General features: G+C 40.2%; 1 protein-coding gene across 1 annotated transcript in view; it reads right to left on the bottom strand.

The window, feature by feature from the left end:
- The window catches only part of LOC104014471 (nipped-B-like protein), a 224,644-nt gene that overhangs the window by 126,606 nt on the left and 83,724 nt on the right, over positions 1-14,314 (bottom strand). Inside the window, exon 8 of the mRNA XM_087735451.1 lies at positions 13,380-13,473. Within this exon, the coding sequence (XP_087591577.1) occupies positions 13,380-13,473 (94 nt within the window). The remainder of the gene's footprint in view (positions 1-13,379; positions 13,474-14,314) is intronic.

Raw genomic sequence — 14,314 nt, 5'->3', positions numbered from 1 at the left:
CCGTGTGCTTCATTCAAGACACACCACTAAACAAGAAAGAAGCTTTATTCTGCAGCTTAAATTTCTACCAGATATTTTAAGAAATATTAAGAATCATTAAGCAATGTACTGACCTGTAGATGAAAAAAATAATGGATACCTCTAGCAAAGCTTCAATTCAAATGAAAGGCATGCCTTTACTGATGACTTCTTTGCACAGACTACTATACTTATTTTCTCTCCCTAGTACATTCTGTGAGAAGACCTATAACCTCTGTATGTAAAGCAGGGTATAAAATGGGTTTATCTCACCTCTTCTTGACCATCAGCAATACCTCCATATTCTGTCAATAAAATCCACAATGTTGGGAAACCCTGTTTTGACTCATCCTGATTCTCAAGATCTTTCCACTACTCCATTTCCCCTCCTCAAATTAGACACCACACTCAATCACTAGTATTGAAGACCTGGCTACAAACTCTATGAAGATCTCTCACTTGCCTTCCACCAGAGATTCCTATTCTTGTGATGCCCCCTCCACACACATACACACTTCTCCGAATTACTGTCTCTTTAGACAATAATTTACAAGATTGTCTCAGTGTAATGAATAGCAGAAACTGTTAGCTACTAATTTCTTTTAAGGCAATGACTACTACTCAGTGGAAATACAGGCTGCATTTTTATTTCTACAAATATTAGAGGCAGCTCAAAACTTTTCAGAGAGATCTTACTGACATCTCATTCTTGAATTATCTCTTAAAAGAATACTTCTGAAGTTGAAACAATGGAACATTTACCGTTTTTCACAGTTACACTTCAAATAGAGGACACAGATTTGATTCTCCCTTGTCCTAATCTTTTAAGTAAATTTGACAAGATTGTTCTGATTTGTATTCATTTGGTATTCCTCATGTTGAAAAATAACACTGCAGCAACAGATAAGGTGGTTCTTTTTATCTTTGGGTAGACTTGAGGAAGTCAGAAGGATTTCAGCGCATTCCATTGAATGTACTTAGAATCCAGTAAATGAAAAAATGAAAGTAAAGTTTTCCCTCTCCTAGGCAGCACTACAAATAGCTATTTAAAAGTATCTTCCTCCTAAAGAAAATTCCTGAAAGGTGTTGATAGTAAGGCCTATAAGCTGCATTTTAAGAGTACATGTTCCGGCAATAACTTCACATATTTCCGAGATGTCTAACAATGGTTAAGCCTCTGGCAACAAAGGGGCTTAGAAGCTACAATAACTATGTACTGAAGTGAAAAGAAATTGAAAAAGACAAAGCATTCTCGAACAGTTTCACTCTACCACAGACGTCAGCAGTTTTGATCAGGTTCACACATTGAACATGTACCACATTGTGTTGGATGTTTAGACTTCAGACAAAACATCACCCATTATACAGAGAGAGTTCTGCCTATTACTGTTGAAGTCAGTCTGGAATATTTCCTATGGGAAAAGGCTTGAGCCGTTATGTATCTGAGAACAAAGCTCTTATCAGACTTGTTGATAACAGAAGAAATGTTTTTGTGGAGAGAATACACAAGACAGACAGGTATGACCTTGTTTGCTGAACCAGTCGAGATTCCAAGGTTGAGAAGGTCTGTTCTACAAAATGCTGTCAATGTAGTAAATCATACAATGATCTTCAGAAATTATCTTTGGGTGTGAACCGAATTTCAGAATATTCTTTTAGAATAGAGGAATATGTAGGCAGATTTTGAGTCTAAATCTAGGGCTGTGCAGTAATTCAGGAGAAAAAGATCTGACTTTCTGTAGCTGATCTTCCATAGTATCAGTAAAAGAATTTTGTGCAATCTCTTTTTATATGGCAGGAATATGTAAAACTTGTGAGATAAAAAGAGATCCTCTACTGATTTGGGAAGGTCATTGTATCATTACTGAACAGCAAATACTGATGGTCAACCAGATAACACCAAATGTAACTGAGAAGCAGTTAACATCAACAGGAAAAAAGGCTTCTACAGAGAACAAATACACCCATCAACAATACCTCCATAGTCTTTCAGTAACAGTCATCCTGAGCACCCATGGTAATCCCTGGGACTGGTTCTCTAAATTAACTGGTTTTCCTACTGATTTCTATTGGTAGATGGCACTGAGTATGGAAGAAGTTTTATCAACTTCTGTAACAATTTGTAAACACTTTTTTTTCCTGTGACTCTTGACTGATTTCTTATCATCTCCTTTATAATGCAAGCAACAATAACATGCATTTCATTGACAGTAACTTAGTTTTCTTAAAAACGTAAAGTTTCAAAAACACTTCTTTGTTTACCATGGAATAGCTTCACTTGCTCATTGTACATCAGTAACTTGGGTAGCAAACAATAAGCTTCTGTCCAGGAGACTGCACACATCACTGACATCTAAATCTTACAATTTCTGTCTGCACACTTTCTAATTAGGCCACAGTACTCTGCACGGAGCTATAAGAGAAACCCCTCCTTACCCTCTCAGATACCTTTACAGAATAGGTACGAGGCTCTAGGTATGGTAGACGAAGCACATAATAAGATAGAAGAAGAGGAACCTATGCAAGTACTCTCACCAAGGTAAAATCAACCAACCCCTCACAACAAGACCTGCATTAAGACCAGCACCGAGAAGAAACAACGGTGAGTTATGGTCATCAGAGACTCCCTCCTGAGGGGACCAGAAGCACCCATTTGCACACTGGACCCTCTTTTCAGGGAAGTTTTCTGCCTCCCTGGGGCCTGAATCAGGGATGTCACCAGATGACTGACGAGCTTAGTACAGCCTTCAGACTATTACCCACTCCTGCTCTTTCACGTGGGCACTAATGATATTGCAACAAAAAGTCTAAGGCCAATCAAAAGAAATTTCAGAGCCCTGAGAAGAATGCTAAAATATTCAGGAGCACAGGTAGTGTTTTCCTCAAACCTCCCAGTAACGAGGAGAGACCTTAGAAGAAACAGGCGAGCCCAAGATATCAATACCTGTCTCCAGGACTGGTACCTCCACTAAAACTTTGGGTTTTTTTAACTATGGAAGAGTCTTTGAAACACAAGGTATGCTGGGGCCTGATGGGATCCACCTGTCCCAATGGGGGAAACATGTCTTTGCTCATAAGCTGGCGGGACTGATAGAGAGAGCTTTAAACTAGAATCGATGGGGGAAGGAGATACCAACAGGATTGCAGTAGGTAAGCCAAGGGTTGGAATAGCATCCCCTGAGGGTGGTAACGTTAGTGGGAACGTTCACGCTGCTCCTGGGAGCACAGAAGGTTCAGGAGCACATCCGAAATGCTTGTACATCAACGCATGCAGTATGAGAAACAAACAGGATGAACTGGAAGCCTTGGTCCATTCCCAGAGCTAGGATGTCATTGGTATTACTGAGACTTGGTGGAATGAGTCCCATGATTGGAGTGCTGGGATAGAGGGCTACAGGCTGTTCAGGAGGGACAGGCAGGGCAGGCGAGGTGGAGGAGTGGCACTGTATGTAAAGGAGAAGTTTGACTGCACAGCCCTTACAGTTAGGGATGATGTGGTTGAGAGCCTCCGGGTGAGGATTAGGGGGATGGAAAACAAAGCAAATGTCATAGTGGGTGTCTACTATCAATCACCCAGCCAGGATGACAGCTCTGATAAGTTATTCTATAGGTAATTAGGAGAAATCTCTGGATCGGTAGCCCTTGTCCTTATGGGAGATTTCAACTTCCCAGATATCAACTGGGAATATCATCCTGCTGTGACAAGCAAGTCTGGGAAATTCCTGAAGTTTGTGGAAGAGAACTTCTTGTCCCAAGTACCCAGGGAGCCAACTAGGAAAGATGCCCTCCTAGACTTGTTGTTTGTGAATAGAGAAGGACTCATGGGAGATGAGATGGTAGGTGGCTGTCTTGGCCACAGTGATCACGAAATGGCTGAGTTTAAAATTTTCAGTGTAATGAGAAAAAAGGTCATCAGAGTTGCTACCCTGGATTTCAAGAGAGCAAAGTTTAAGCTACTCAGGGAGCTACTTGGCAGTGTCCCCTCGGAATCTGCTTTTGAGGACCCAGGGGTCCATGAGTGCTGGTCCTTTTAGAAGCGTAGGAGCAGGCAATCCCATTGTGTTGAAAGTCAAGCAAGTGGGGCAGAAGACCAGCTTGGCTGAACAGGGAACTGCTCGTGGAGCTCAAGAGGAAAAAAAAATTGTACAATCTCTGGAAGCGAGGTCAGGAAGATTACAGAGCCATGGTTCGCATATGCAGGGAGAAGACATGAAAGGCCAAAGCTCAACTAGAGTTGAAACTGGCCGGTGTTGTGTCAGACAACAACAAATGCTTTTTTAAGTATGTTAATAACAAGAGGAAGTCTAAGGAAAACATTGGACCAATACTTGTTGAAGATGGTCACCTGACAAATAGGGATGAAGAAAAAACAGAGGTATTTAATGCTTTTTTTGCCTCAGTCTTTAATAATACTGGTAGATCTTGGGCTGCCCGGTCCTCTGAGTCGGAGGACCACGAGTGCGGGAGCAGTGACTTTCCATTTGTGGACACTGAAATTGTAAGGGACCAGCTGTATCAGCTGAATGTTCACAAGTCCATGGGGCCTGATGGGATTCATCCCAGAGTACTGAAGGAGCTAGCAGATGTTATGGCAGGACCCCTCTTGATCAGGTCTTGGGAGTCTGGGGAGGTCCCTGCTGACTGGAAGCTAGCCAATGTTATTCCAATTTACAAGAAGGGTGTGAGGGAAGACCCAGGAAACTAGAGACCTGTTAGCCTAACCTCAGTACCTGGAAAAAATTATGGAGAAGATTATACTGGGCGCTATTGAAAGGCATTTAAAGGACAATGCAGTCATCAGGCACAGTCAACATGGATTCATGAAGGGAAAGTCCTGCCTAACTAATTTGATATGCTTCTATGATAAGGTCACCTGCCTAGTGGATGAAGGGAAGGCCGTGGATGTAGTTTTTCTGGAGTTTAGAAAGGCTTTTGATACTGTCCCTCACAGCATCCTTACGGACAAGTTGTCCAGCTGTGAGATGAACAGGTACATGGTGCGCTGGGTGAAGAACTGGCTGAACGACAGGACTCAAAGGGTTGTAGAGAATGGGGCTACATCTGGCTGGCGACCGGTCACCAGCGGTGTTCCTCAGGGCTCAATTCTAGGGCCGGTTCTGTTCAATATTTTTATCAATGATCTGGAGGCAGGAGTTGAATGCACCATTAGCAAGTTTGCTGATGATACCAAACTGGGAGGTGCTGTTGTTGACTCTCGTGAGGAATGAGAGGCCTTGCAGAGGGATCTAGATAGATTGGAGCATTGGGCAATCAATTAATGGCATGAAATTTAATAAGACCAAATGATGGATTCTGCACCTGGGGCAGAGTAACGCCAGCCACAAGTATAAATTGGGAGAGGAGTGCCTGGAGAGCAGCCCTGCAGAAAGGGATCTGGGGGTGCTGGTCAACAGCAGGCTCAACAGGAGTCAGCAGTGTGCCCTGGCAGCCAAGAGGGCAAACTGCATCCTGGGGTGCATCAAACACAGCATAAACAGCTGGTCAAAAGAGGTGATTATCCCACTGTATTCAGCATTGGTGCAGCCTCAACTAGAGTACTGTGTGCAGTTCTGGGCCCCACAATTTAAGAAGGATGTTAAGGTCCTTGAATGCATCCAGAGGAGGGCAACAAAGCTGGTGAAAGGGCTGGAAGGCATGTCCTATGAGGAGCGACCAAGGACTCTGGGCTTGTCTAGTTTGGAGAAAAGGAGGCTGAGGGGAGACCTCATTGCTCTCTACAGCTTCCTGAGGAGGGGAAGTGGAGAGGGAGGTGCTGATCTCTTCTCCCTGGGGTCCAGTGACAGGACGCGACACGTGGGAATGGTTCAAAGCTGTGCCAGGGGAGGTTCAGACTTGACATTAGGAAGCATTTCTTTACTGAGAGGGTGGTCAAACACTGGAACAGGCTTCCTAGAGAGGTGGTCGATGCCCCATGCCTGTCAGTGTTTAAGAGGCATTTGGACAATGCCCTTAATTTAACTTTTGGTCAGCCCTGAAGTGGTCAGGCAGTTGGACTAGATGATCGTTGTAGGTCCCTTCCAACTGGAATATTCTATTCTATTATACTCACATCATATTTAAACATTCATGATACTTTCTCTGATCATCTCTGAGCCTCTTCAGAGCAAAGACCACTGGCCTTTTAAAGCCAATGCACCAAAGTCCCACCACTGGTCGCAGTCTTTGTTGTGATCCACATGGTTAAAACCCAACTATTAATGTTACTACGAACTTAGGATTCACATATTTTAAAGAATTTTAAAGAATTATTAGCTTTCCACTTGCACAACAACAACAACTTCAAAAAGGTCACTCAAAATAATATCTCCACATTCCTTTAAATCCCTTGCAGGTAAAGGTTCCCAGATGTTGAAATAAAGTCTTCCACTCATCCTACATCCTCTTTTGCCAGAAGTATCGTTCGTTATGCATGAAAGCTGGAAAAAACTACTAGTGAACAAATGAAGACTGATGGCTAATACTTGGTTCATAGCACACTGGAGAGAAACTTCAGGAACATTCAAGTGCTACGCCTTTTTAAATCCACAGCAAAGTGATCCTCGAGACTTCGGGAACATTATTTAAGTGGGTACCAAATTGTTGTACAAACCTGGACACAGCATTCCAGACTTTTTACTGGAAAAGTCTTTTGAAAGAGGGTTTAATGAATGCATATGTGCTACATGTGGATTATTAGACTTTGCATCTGAGTAATTATTCTGTAAGTAAGTTCTTGAAGGCAGAAGCTGGAGAAGGAGAAGAGTAGAGTATCCATATTGCACTCATACTGATGTTTGTCTGTTGGAAAAAGCTGAGAACCTGGTGATGACAGTTCCTGAGGAACATTCACACAGTACTGCCAAATATTTTAAGAGGCTGCAGTTACAATGTGTAAATGGAAAAGTCTCCTTTTTTTTAATTTAATATGGTCCTATTTACCATCTTCACATAAATTGAGTGTTTTCATGGAAATGGGATCAGACAAATTCACCCTGGAACCCTGACTAAACCAATCTCAGAAGTGGTAATAATAATCTTGAGACTTTGTGCCTCCAGCAGACTCAAAAGGGAAAAAAAGTCCTTCAAAAGGATGGTAAAGGACTGCCCAGAGTATTATACATAGTCTGTATGATTTAAGTACATACTAGAAGAACAATTTCTCTATAAGGATTGAGATAATAACAAAGAGGTAGTATTCCAAAGTGAATTTGTTAAGAATAAGTATCATCAAATCAAAATAATTTTATTCCGTAAAGCAATAGGTCTTGCGGATTAAGGAGAACTGAGTGTCATGCCTAGACTTTTGCATGGTTTTCTATATAGCTTCTCATAACAATTTCACTAACAAGCTGAAGAAGTCTGATCTAGACAAAAATACTGCAAGATTGCAGTATACCTCTATTGCAAAACTGTGTTCATAGATTATCAATTTTTCTTGGTAAAAATGGATGAACAGAGTATAGGTGAGCAAGTGCAGCTTTCCAGAGCACTGTCTTAAGAATAGTAGTATAAAATATTTGTCATGTAACAGAATTAGACAGTATTTTCTTAATCTAAAGATCATAACAGCTTTTGGTGTTGAGTCTTTGAGGAAGAAGCCCACAACTGCTTTTAAAAACAGAATTAAAAAATGACAATTTTCTTGATTAATTGGAATAACCTTTTGAAACAAAAGAAGTTCAGTGAGAAGAAGCACAAACTTTTTATTCATCTGAGAAAGAGCAATTGTAACAACATGAGAGGAAGATAGATAAGCTCTACAGAAAGACAGCAATATGTTTATAACAGCTTGCAACACAAATCTAAGTTATCACCAAAGAGCAGCTATACTCTCATATACAACAGTAGTATCATACAAGGTCATCTACAGTACTTTTCTGACTACTCATCCTTCTAAGTCTTCAAATAGAGTTGTATTTACTACTTAGGACAGTACAACATCAAGACAAATGGAGACCAATTAGAATTCAGATAAAAACATCAAAGACAATTAGAAGCTCAGAAATGATGACTTATGTAAAAATGATAGAAAGAAACCATGCTGCTCAGTCTGTAGAAGATTAGATCAGTGCAAGACATGATAACATTCTTTGATATGTAAATGACTGCTATAAAAAAGGACGTGAATTGTTTTTCCTTGCCCACTGGAAAGAAGTCAGGAAGTGTCATGCCTAACTGCAACGAAAATGATTCAGGCTAATCATTAGAAGAAAAGCTTTCTAGCACTAAGAGTTTGAACAGGTTGCATTACAAGAGTAAGGAAACTCCATTACTGACACTTTAACAAAAAAAAAATAGATGGAAGTTATTGAGAGTGATACTGGTACAGTTCATTCAACATGAGAGTAAGAAGATCGGAAGCCTCCAAGCCCTTTCCTGCTGTATTTTCTAAAATCACAGAATCTTCTTCTGGAAATCTTCCCAAGTTTTGTACTAGATATAAAGAAATTATTACTTATTTTGATTAACAGACTATATTGACATTTGTTTTCAAAGAGCATAACTTAATTTAAAATTCAAACTTAAAGGGATAGCATATGAGATGGACAAAGAACAACATACATTTGGGAGGTTTTTTGGGACAAATTCTATTCACTTTCCACATACTCTTTCAATAATTTTCAGGGAAGAGTCCCACTTTCTCCAGAGATTCAAGTGCCTCATGAAAAACTCAGCTTTGACTATTCTAGCTTAGAACTGCTGTATTCAGAAGCATCCTTGTGTAAAAAGTTAAGACTTGAAGAAAGAAACAAGAATGAATGTTTATTTTGGCCCTCTCTGAAGAAAATCTTTGAATAAAATTCTTCCACCTTTCTTTTGAAGAAGAGAGGGTGAGATGATAATTTTTCTTAACAAGTACCTTTGAGAGCACTGAAGTTTGTACTACAGATTTGAGGAGATTCCTAATTCTTCTTGCCACCCACTATACATTGAAAGACCAAGTGTAGAGGAATCTCTCTGGAGAAGTCCTATAAATCCCTAAGAAAATAAAAGTAATCTTTCCAAATTATTCAGAAAATAATCAAGTACCCATTAAAAATTTCTGGATGGAATACAACTTATTTCTGGAAAAGAGTGCAAAATTTTATAGTTTCATAAGGGTTGTTGCTATTCCTTTACAGATGTTTTCCCAGGAGTTTAGGAAACTGCATGGAAACAGGACTGTAAATATATGAACTCTTTGGAAAGCAATGGACTAAAAACATTGTGGAAGGCTTTCCTTTATACAGATCTTTAGAAGTTGTCTTAATAATAATAATAAAAAAAAAAATCTTTTCTGAGATTCCAGAGTAGTGGGAAAGTAGAACTAATGGATAAAGGATTTTGATGACTAATCGATCTTGGGTAATGGATACCACAGAATATTGTATGAGCACAACAGAAGGAAAATACTTCATGTTAATTTTTCATAGATGAATTCATAGAAATGAATTTTCTAAGAAAGTAGATGTGGTAACAGATGACTGCATGAAAGCAGAGCCACTATTCTGTTTGCATAGCTAAAAATATAAAATTTACATAAAAAAGAAAGGATAAAGACCAGCCTAGAACTTCCGGATAAAACTTCAGCTGCTCTGGTACCTTTACTGGAGCAGAAGTGAGGCAAAAATTTCTGTAACAGAGAAATTTTAATCCACTGAATAAATGAATAACCTACCAAAAGAACAAATATAACTTCTGCCATCTCTCAAATATTTGCCTGAGTTGCAAACAAAACTTCTTCCTCATTCAGATTCTGTCAGACAGCTACGTTCAGTCTTAAAGTAATTCAGGACTGTGCAATCACACTCTCCAAGTCTCCAGAAGCCCTTTCTACTTCCATGCCAAAAGTACAGAAATGCAGTCTGTATGCATACCTTCGGTAATCGCCTCACATTTCTATGTTATATAAGAAAGCTTAGATATTATAACACCCTTCCTGAGATCTCTCTCCGGACTGATGATGCCTAGTGCCATTCTTTTTGTCCTCCCAAACAAACAATTAAGTATTTTGCTAATTTTCTTTATCAAAGTTTGCGACTTGTCCACCAAACTTTCAAGGATTAATGAGAGTAGCAACAAAAACCTCAGCATAGATACTTGCTGTTTGTTCATCACTGGAAAATTTATCAGCATAACCAATCGCTTTTACTCCAAATCATAGGCCAAAAACTCACTATCAGGGATCACATATTCTAAATACCACTGTAATTATCCACACCTCTTTCACACGTTTCTAAAATGCAAGATTAGAGGAAGTAAATGTCTGGCAAGATTCTTGCAGCATCAAGAATTGATTCTCTTATCAGGGTTCATTAATCTCTTTAAGAAGGCAAAATGGTAGCACCATTAATAACAGTTATTTCAGTTGTGTGCTTTAGCAATGAGAAAAGTAAAGCTAACATACAGGTAAATAAATAAAAAAAACCCTCCTCTTGCACTTTTTCAGTCCCTCTAATGCTGAAATATTACAATCTGAATTGTACAATAAGATTTTTTTCAGAAAAAATCAGAAAAGATATCCCTTCAAAATGGGGTTCTGAGACAGCCAATTGAAACAGCAGCAACTTTAACCAAAAACATAATTCAAATATTCTTCTGGCTGAGTGGTAATCATATATTTGAGTGGAAGTAGCTTAGATTCACAATGTTAAAATGATAAGCTCAAACAAACGTGGATTTTGTGTACTGAGTTAAACAACCACATTTAGTCTTCGCCATTTACACAAGCCTTACAACAAGTCCTTTAGCACAAGACCTCCTAAAATACTGATGCTGCTGGCATGCTATACAAGTAGTTCTCACTTGCATTTGAGCCACATTTCTTCTATCACTGTTTAACACAGTATATGCCTACAGAAGATGAACCACAGAGATCATAGAATCATAGAATCGTTAAGGTTGGAAAAGACCCTTAAGATCATCAAGTCCAACCGTTAACCTAGCACTGCCAAGTCCACCACTAAACCATGTCCTCGAGCACCACGTCTACCCTTCTTTTAAATACCTCCAGGGATGGAGACTCAACCACTTCCCTGGGCAGCCTGTTCCAATGCTTGACTACCCTTTCGGTGAAGAAGTTTTTCCTAATATCCAACCTAAACTTCTCCTGGTGCAGCTTGAGCCCATTTCCTCTCGTCCTAACGCTTGTTACTTGGGAGAAGAGACCGACCCCCACATCACTACAACCTCCTTTCAGGTAGTTGTAGAGAGCAATAAGGTCTCCCCTCAGCCTCCTCTTCTCCAGACTAAACAACCCCAGCTCCCTCAGCCACTCCTCATAAGACTTGTTCTCTAGACCCTTCACCAACTTCGTTGCCCTCTGGACACGCTCCAGCACCTCAATGTCCTCCTTGTAGTGAGGGGCCCAAAAATGAACACAGTACTCGAGGTGCGGCCTCACCAGTGCTGAGTACAGGGGCACTATCACCTCCCTGGTCCTGCTGGCCACACTATTCCTGATACAGGCCAGGATGCCATTGGCCCTCTTGGCCACCTGGGCACACTGCTGGCTCATGTTCAGCCGGCTGCCAACCAACACCCCCAGGTCCTTTTCCGCCAGGCAGCTCTCCAGCCACTCCTCCCCCAGCCTGTAGCGTTGCATGGGGTTGTTGTGACCCAAGTGCAGGACCCAGCACTTAGCCTTGTTGAATCTCATACAGTTGGCCCAGTCACAGGATCATTTAGCAGTCACAGGATCATAGGATAATTTAGTTAAGAAGGGACCTCAGGAGGTCCTTAGTCAATCCTTGTGCTCAAAGCAGGGTGAGCAATGCCACGTTATGCAGGGCTTTATCCAGCCTGGTCTTGAAAACCTCCAAGGACAGAAAATGCACAGATTCTCTGGGCTTTTCCAATGCTTGACTGTCCTTATAGTGCAAAAGTTTTTCCTTATACCTAGTCAGAACCTTACATTTCAATTGAAGTCCATTGTGTCTCATACTTCCTCCACAACTGTGAAAAGCCTGACTCAAGTCTTCCTGATAATCTCCTCATAGGTATGAGGAGACTGGAGAGGGTCCAGAGGAGGGCCACAAAAATGATCAGAGGGATGGAACACCTCTCCTATGAGGAAAGGCTGAAAGAGCTGGGGTTGTTCAGCCTGGAGAAGAGAAGGCTGCGGGGAGACCTTATTGCAGCCTTTCAATACTTAAAGGGGGCCTACAAGAAAGATGGGGATAGTCTGTTTAGCAAGGCCTGCTGCGACAGGACAAGGGGTAATGGTATTAAACTAAAGGAGGGTAGATTCAGACTAGATATAAGGAAGACATTTTTTACAATGAGGGTGGTGAAACACTGGAACGGGTTGTCCAGAGAGGTGGTAGATGCCCCATCCTTGGAAACATTCAAGGACAGGCTGGATGGGGCTCTGAGCAACCTGATCTAGTTGTAGATGTCCCTGCCAATTGCAGGGGGAATGGACTAGATGACCTTTAAAGGTCCCTTCCATCCCAAAGCATTCTATGATTCTGTGAGTGCTCTAAGGTCATGTCTGTCCATTGTGTGTTGTCCCATCCATCATCCATCCCCCCCCCGACTTCTCTTATCCAGGCTGCACAAGCCCAGTACCCTCACCTTCTCTGGAATCTCCCCCGTCTCCTGTTCTCCCTCTCCACCTAACCTGACCCATCCAGAAAGACTTAATTTTGTTTCAGTGCTAAAGAGAAGAAAGCACTGCTGCATCTTTTTACTATTGCCATGCAAATACATAAGCACTGAAAACCTAAATTACCAAGAATATGCCCAAACCCCTACCTTGCTAAGTTTCATGTATCTCAGTCATTGCTTCTTAGGGATAATATTAAAAACAGCAGTATGCATTCCAGATTTTAGCATAAAGAATTATTCTGAGCAGATTTTTTTCTGTTCCCTCTCAACTGACTGACAGTTCACCCTATTCCTTCTCCACAGCTAAGGCTTTCAGGCTTCATTTATGCTATATGTATTGAGTTCATTGAACTACTTTCAATTTCATGTTCTTAAAATTTCATGATTGCAATCAAGACAAGTGTTGCATGTTACAACACTTTTGAGCTGGTTAAGAGTTCAATACTCGTAATGCTGCCTTTAAACCATTTCTTATGTAGAGCAACTGAAACCATTCTTATAAAGAATTTAATCCTCATATTGAAAAGGATTTAAAATTCTTCTGTCCTCTGTTAATTTGAGCTTTGTTTTGAAATATGGTTAGTCAATTTTCAGACCTTCAGAAATTTCTTCTGGATCAGAGCTCAAAATAATTTTGTATCCAAAACTTAATGACATACTCTTTAGTACTATTTGAATACAGAAGTCAGGAGGAATAACTAAATACCTCTTTAAACATTGTGTTTTTTAAAATTGGGAAAAAAATACATTGATATATATGACTACTAGGCTACCTTTAAGGGTTCCATCACTTCCAGCTGGAGAGCAGACTGACTGTGGTGACCTCAAGGAAAAAGATGCAGCATTCCTTATTGAAGGATCACCATCCTAAAAATGATAATGGTAAAAAATTAACATTATGAACACGAACACTTGATAAAGACTGAAATTAGTACATATACTCATAAAATGGATTGGATGAAAAAGCATACAACAAATATTAGAAAAACATTTATTTATGTAAAAATCTTTTAACTTAGACTGCTATTAGACTATTATATAGGCAACATTCCAGAGCACAATCAGCCTTAAGAAGAGTCTATAACCAGAACATGCACACAAAAAATAAATATATGTAAATCTTCTAGCTAAATAAGCACTTTTGGTTGACATTAAGATCCCATTTAGAACTTTTTTGTTACATGCACTCATAGTAAAGAGACGAAAAGCAGAAAGATGAACTCTATACAATACCAAATGAAAGAAATTGAGCATAAAAAGTAGCTTTTTTAAAACAAACTCACCATTTTTTCACTTAACCTACCCTTAAAGTTTATTAGAATGCCATCTTACTTTTACAGTTAAACAAATTAACACTTTGGGTTTATATCCTCCAGCCTACACACATCGGGACTCAACAAAGTCTCTAGCACTCCCATTGCAGCACCCGAGACAGTCTCGTGTAAAACACAACTGGAGTGACTTTAGCTTGTTATTTGCCTGGCTTGACAGTTAGACAGGCAACAACCCAATGGCAATATAAAGCACTTCCCCAACACAGCAAACAAGTTCTACTGTCTTCTCAGTATTGCACAGGGGAACCTGCTTCAATGGAATTAATAATTTCTGACAAACTTCTTCATAATACAATACTAATTACAATGTAATGATGCCCACACTCTATCTTGAACAATGTAAATGTGCCTTTTTTACGTCCACACTACCTTAA

Source organism: Nipponia nippon, unplaced genomic scaffold (assembly GCF_047370975.1).
Source record: "Nipponia nippon isolate SJK-2023a ecotype South Korea unplaced genomic scaffold, ASM4737097v1 scaffold_57, whole genome shotgun sequence".
Taxonomy (NCBI): domain Eukaryota; kingdom Metazoa; phylum Chordata; class Aves; order Pelecaniformes; family Threskiornithidae; genus Nipponia; species Nipponia nippon.
This window is presented reverse-complemented; position numbering and strand designations above follow the sequence as displayed.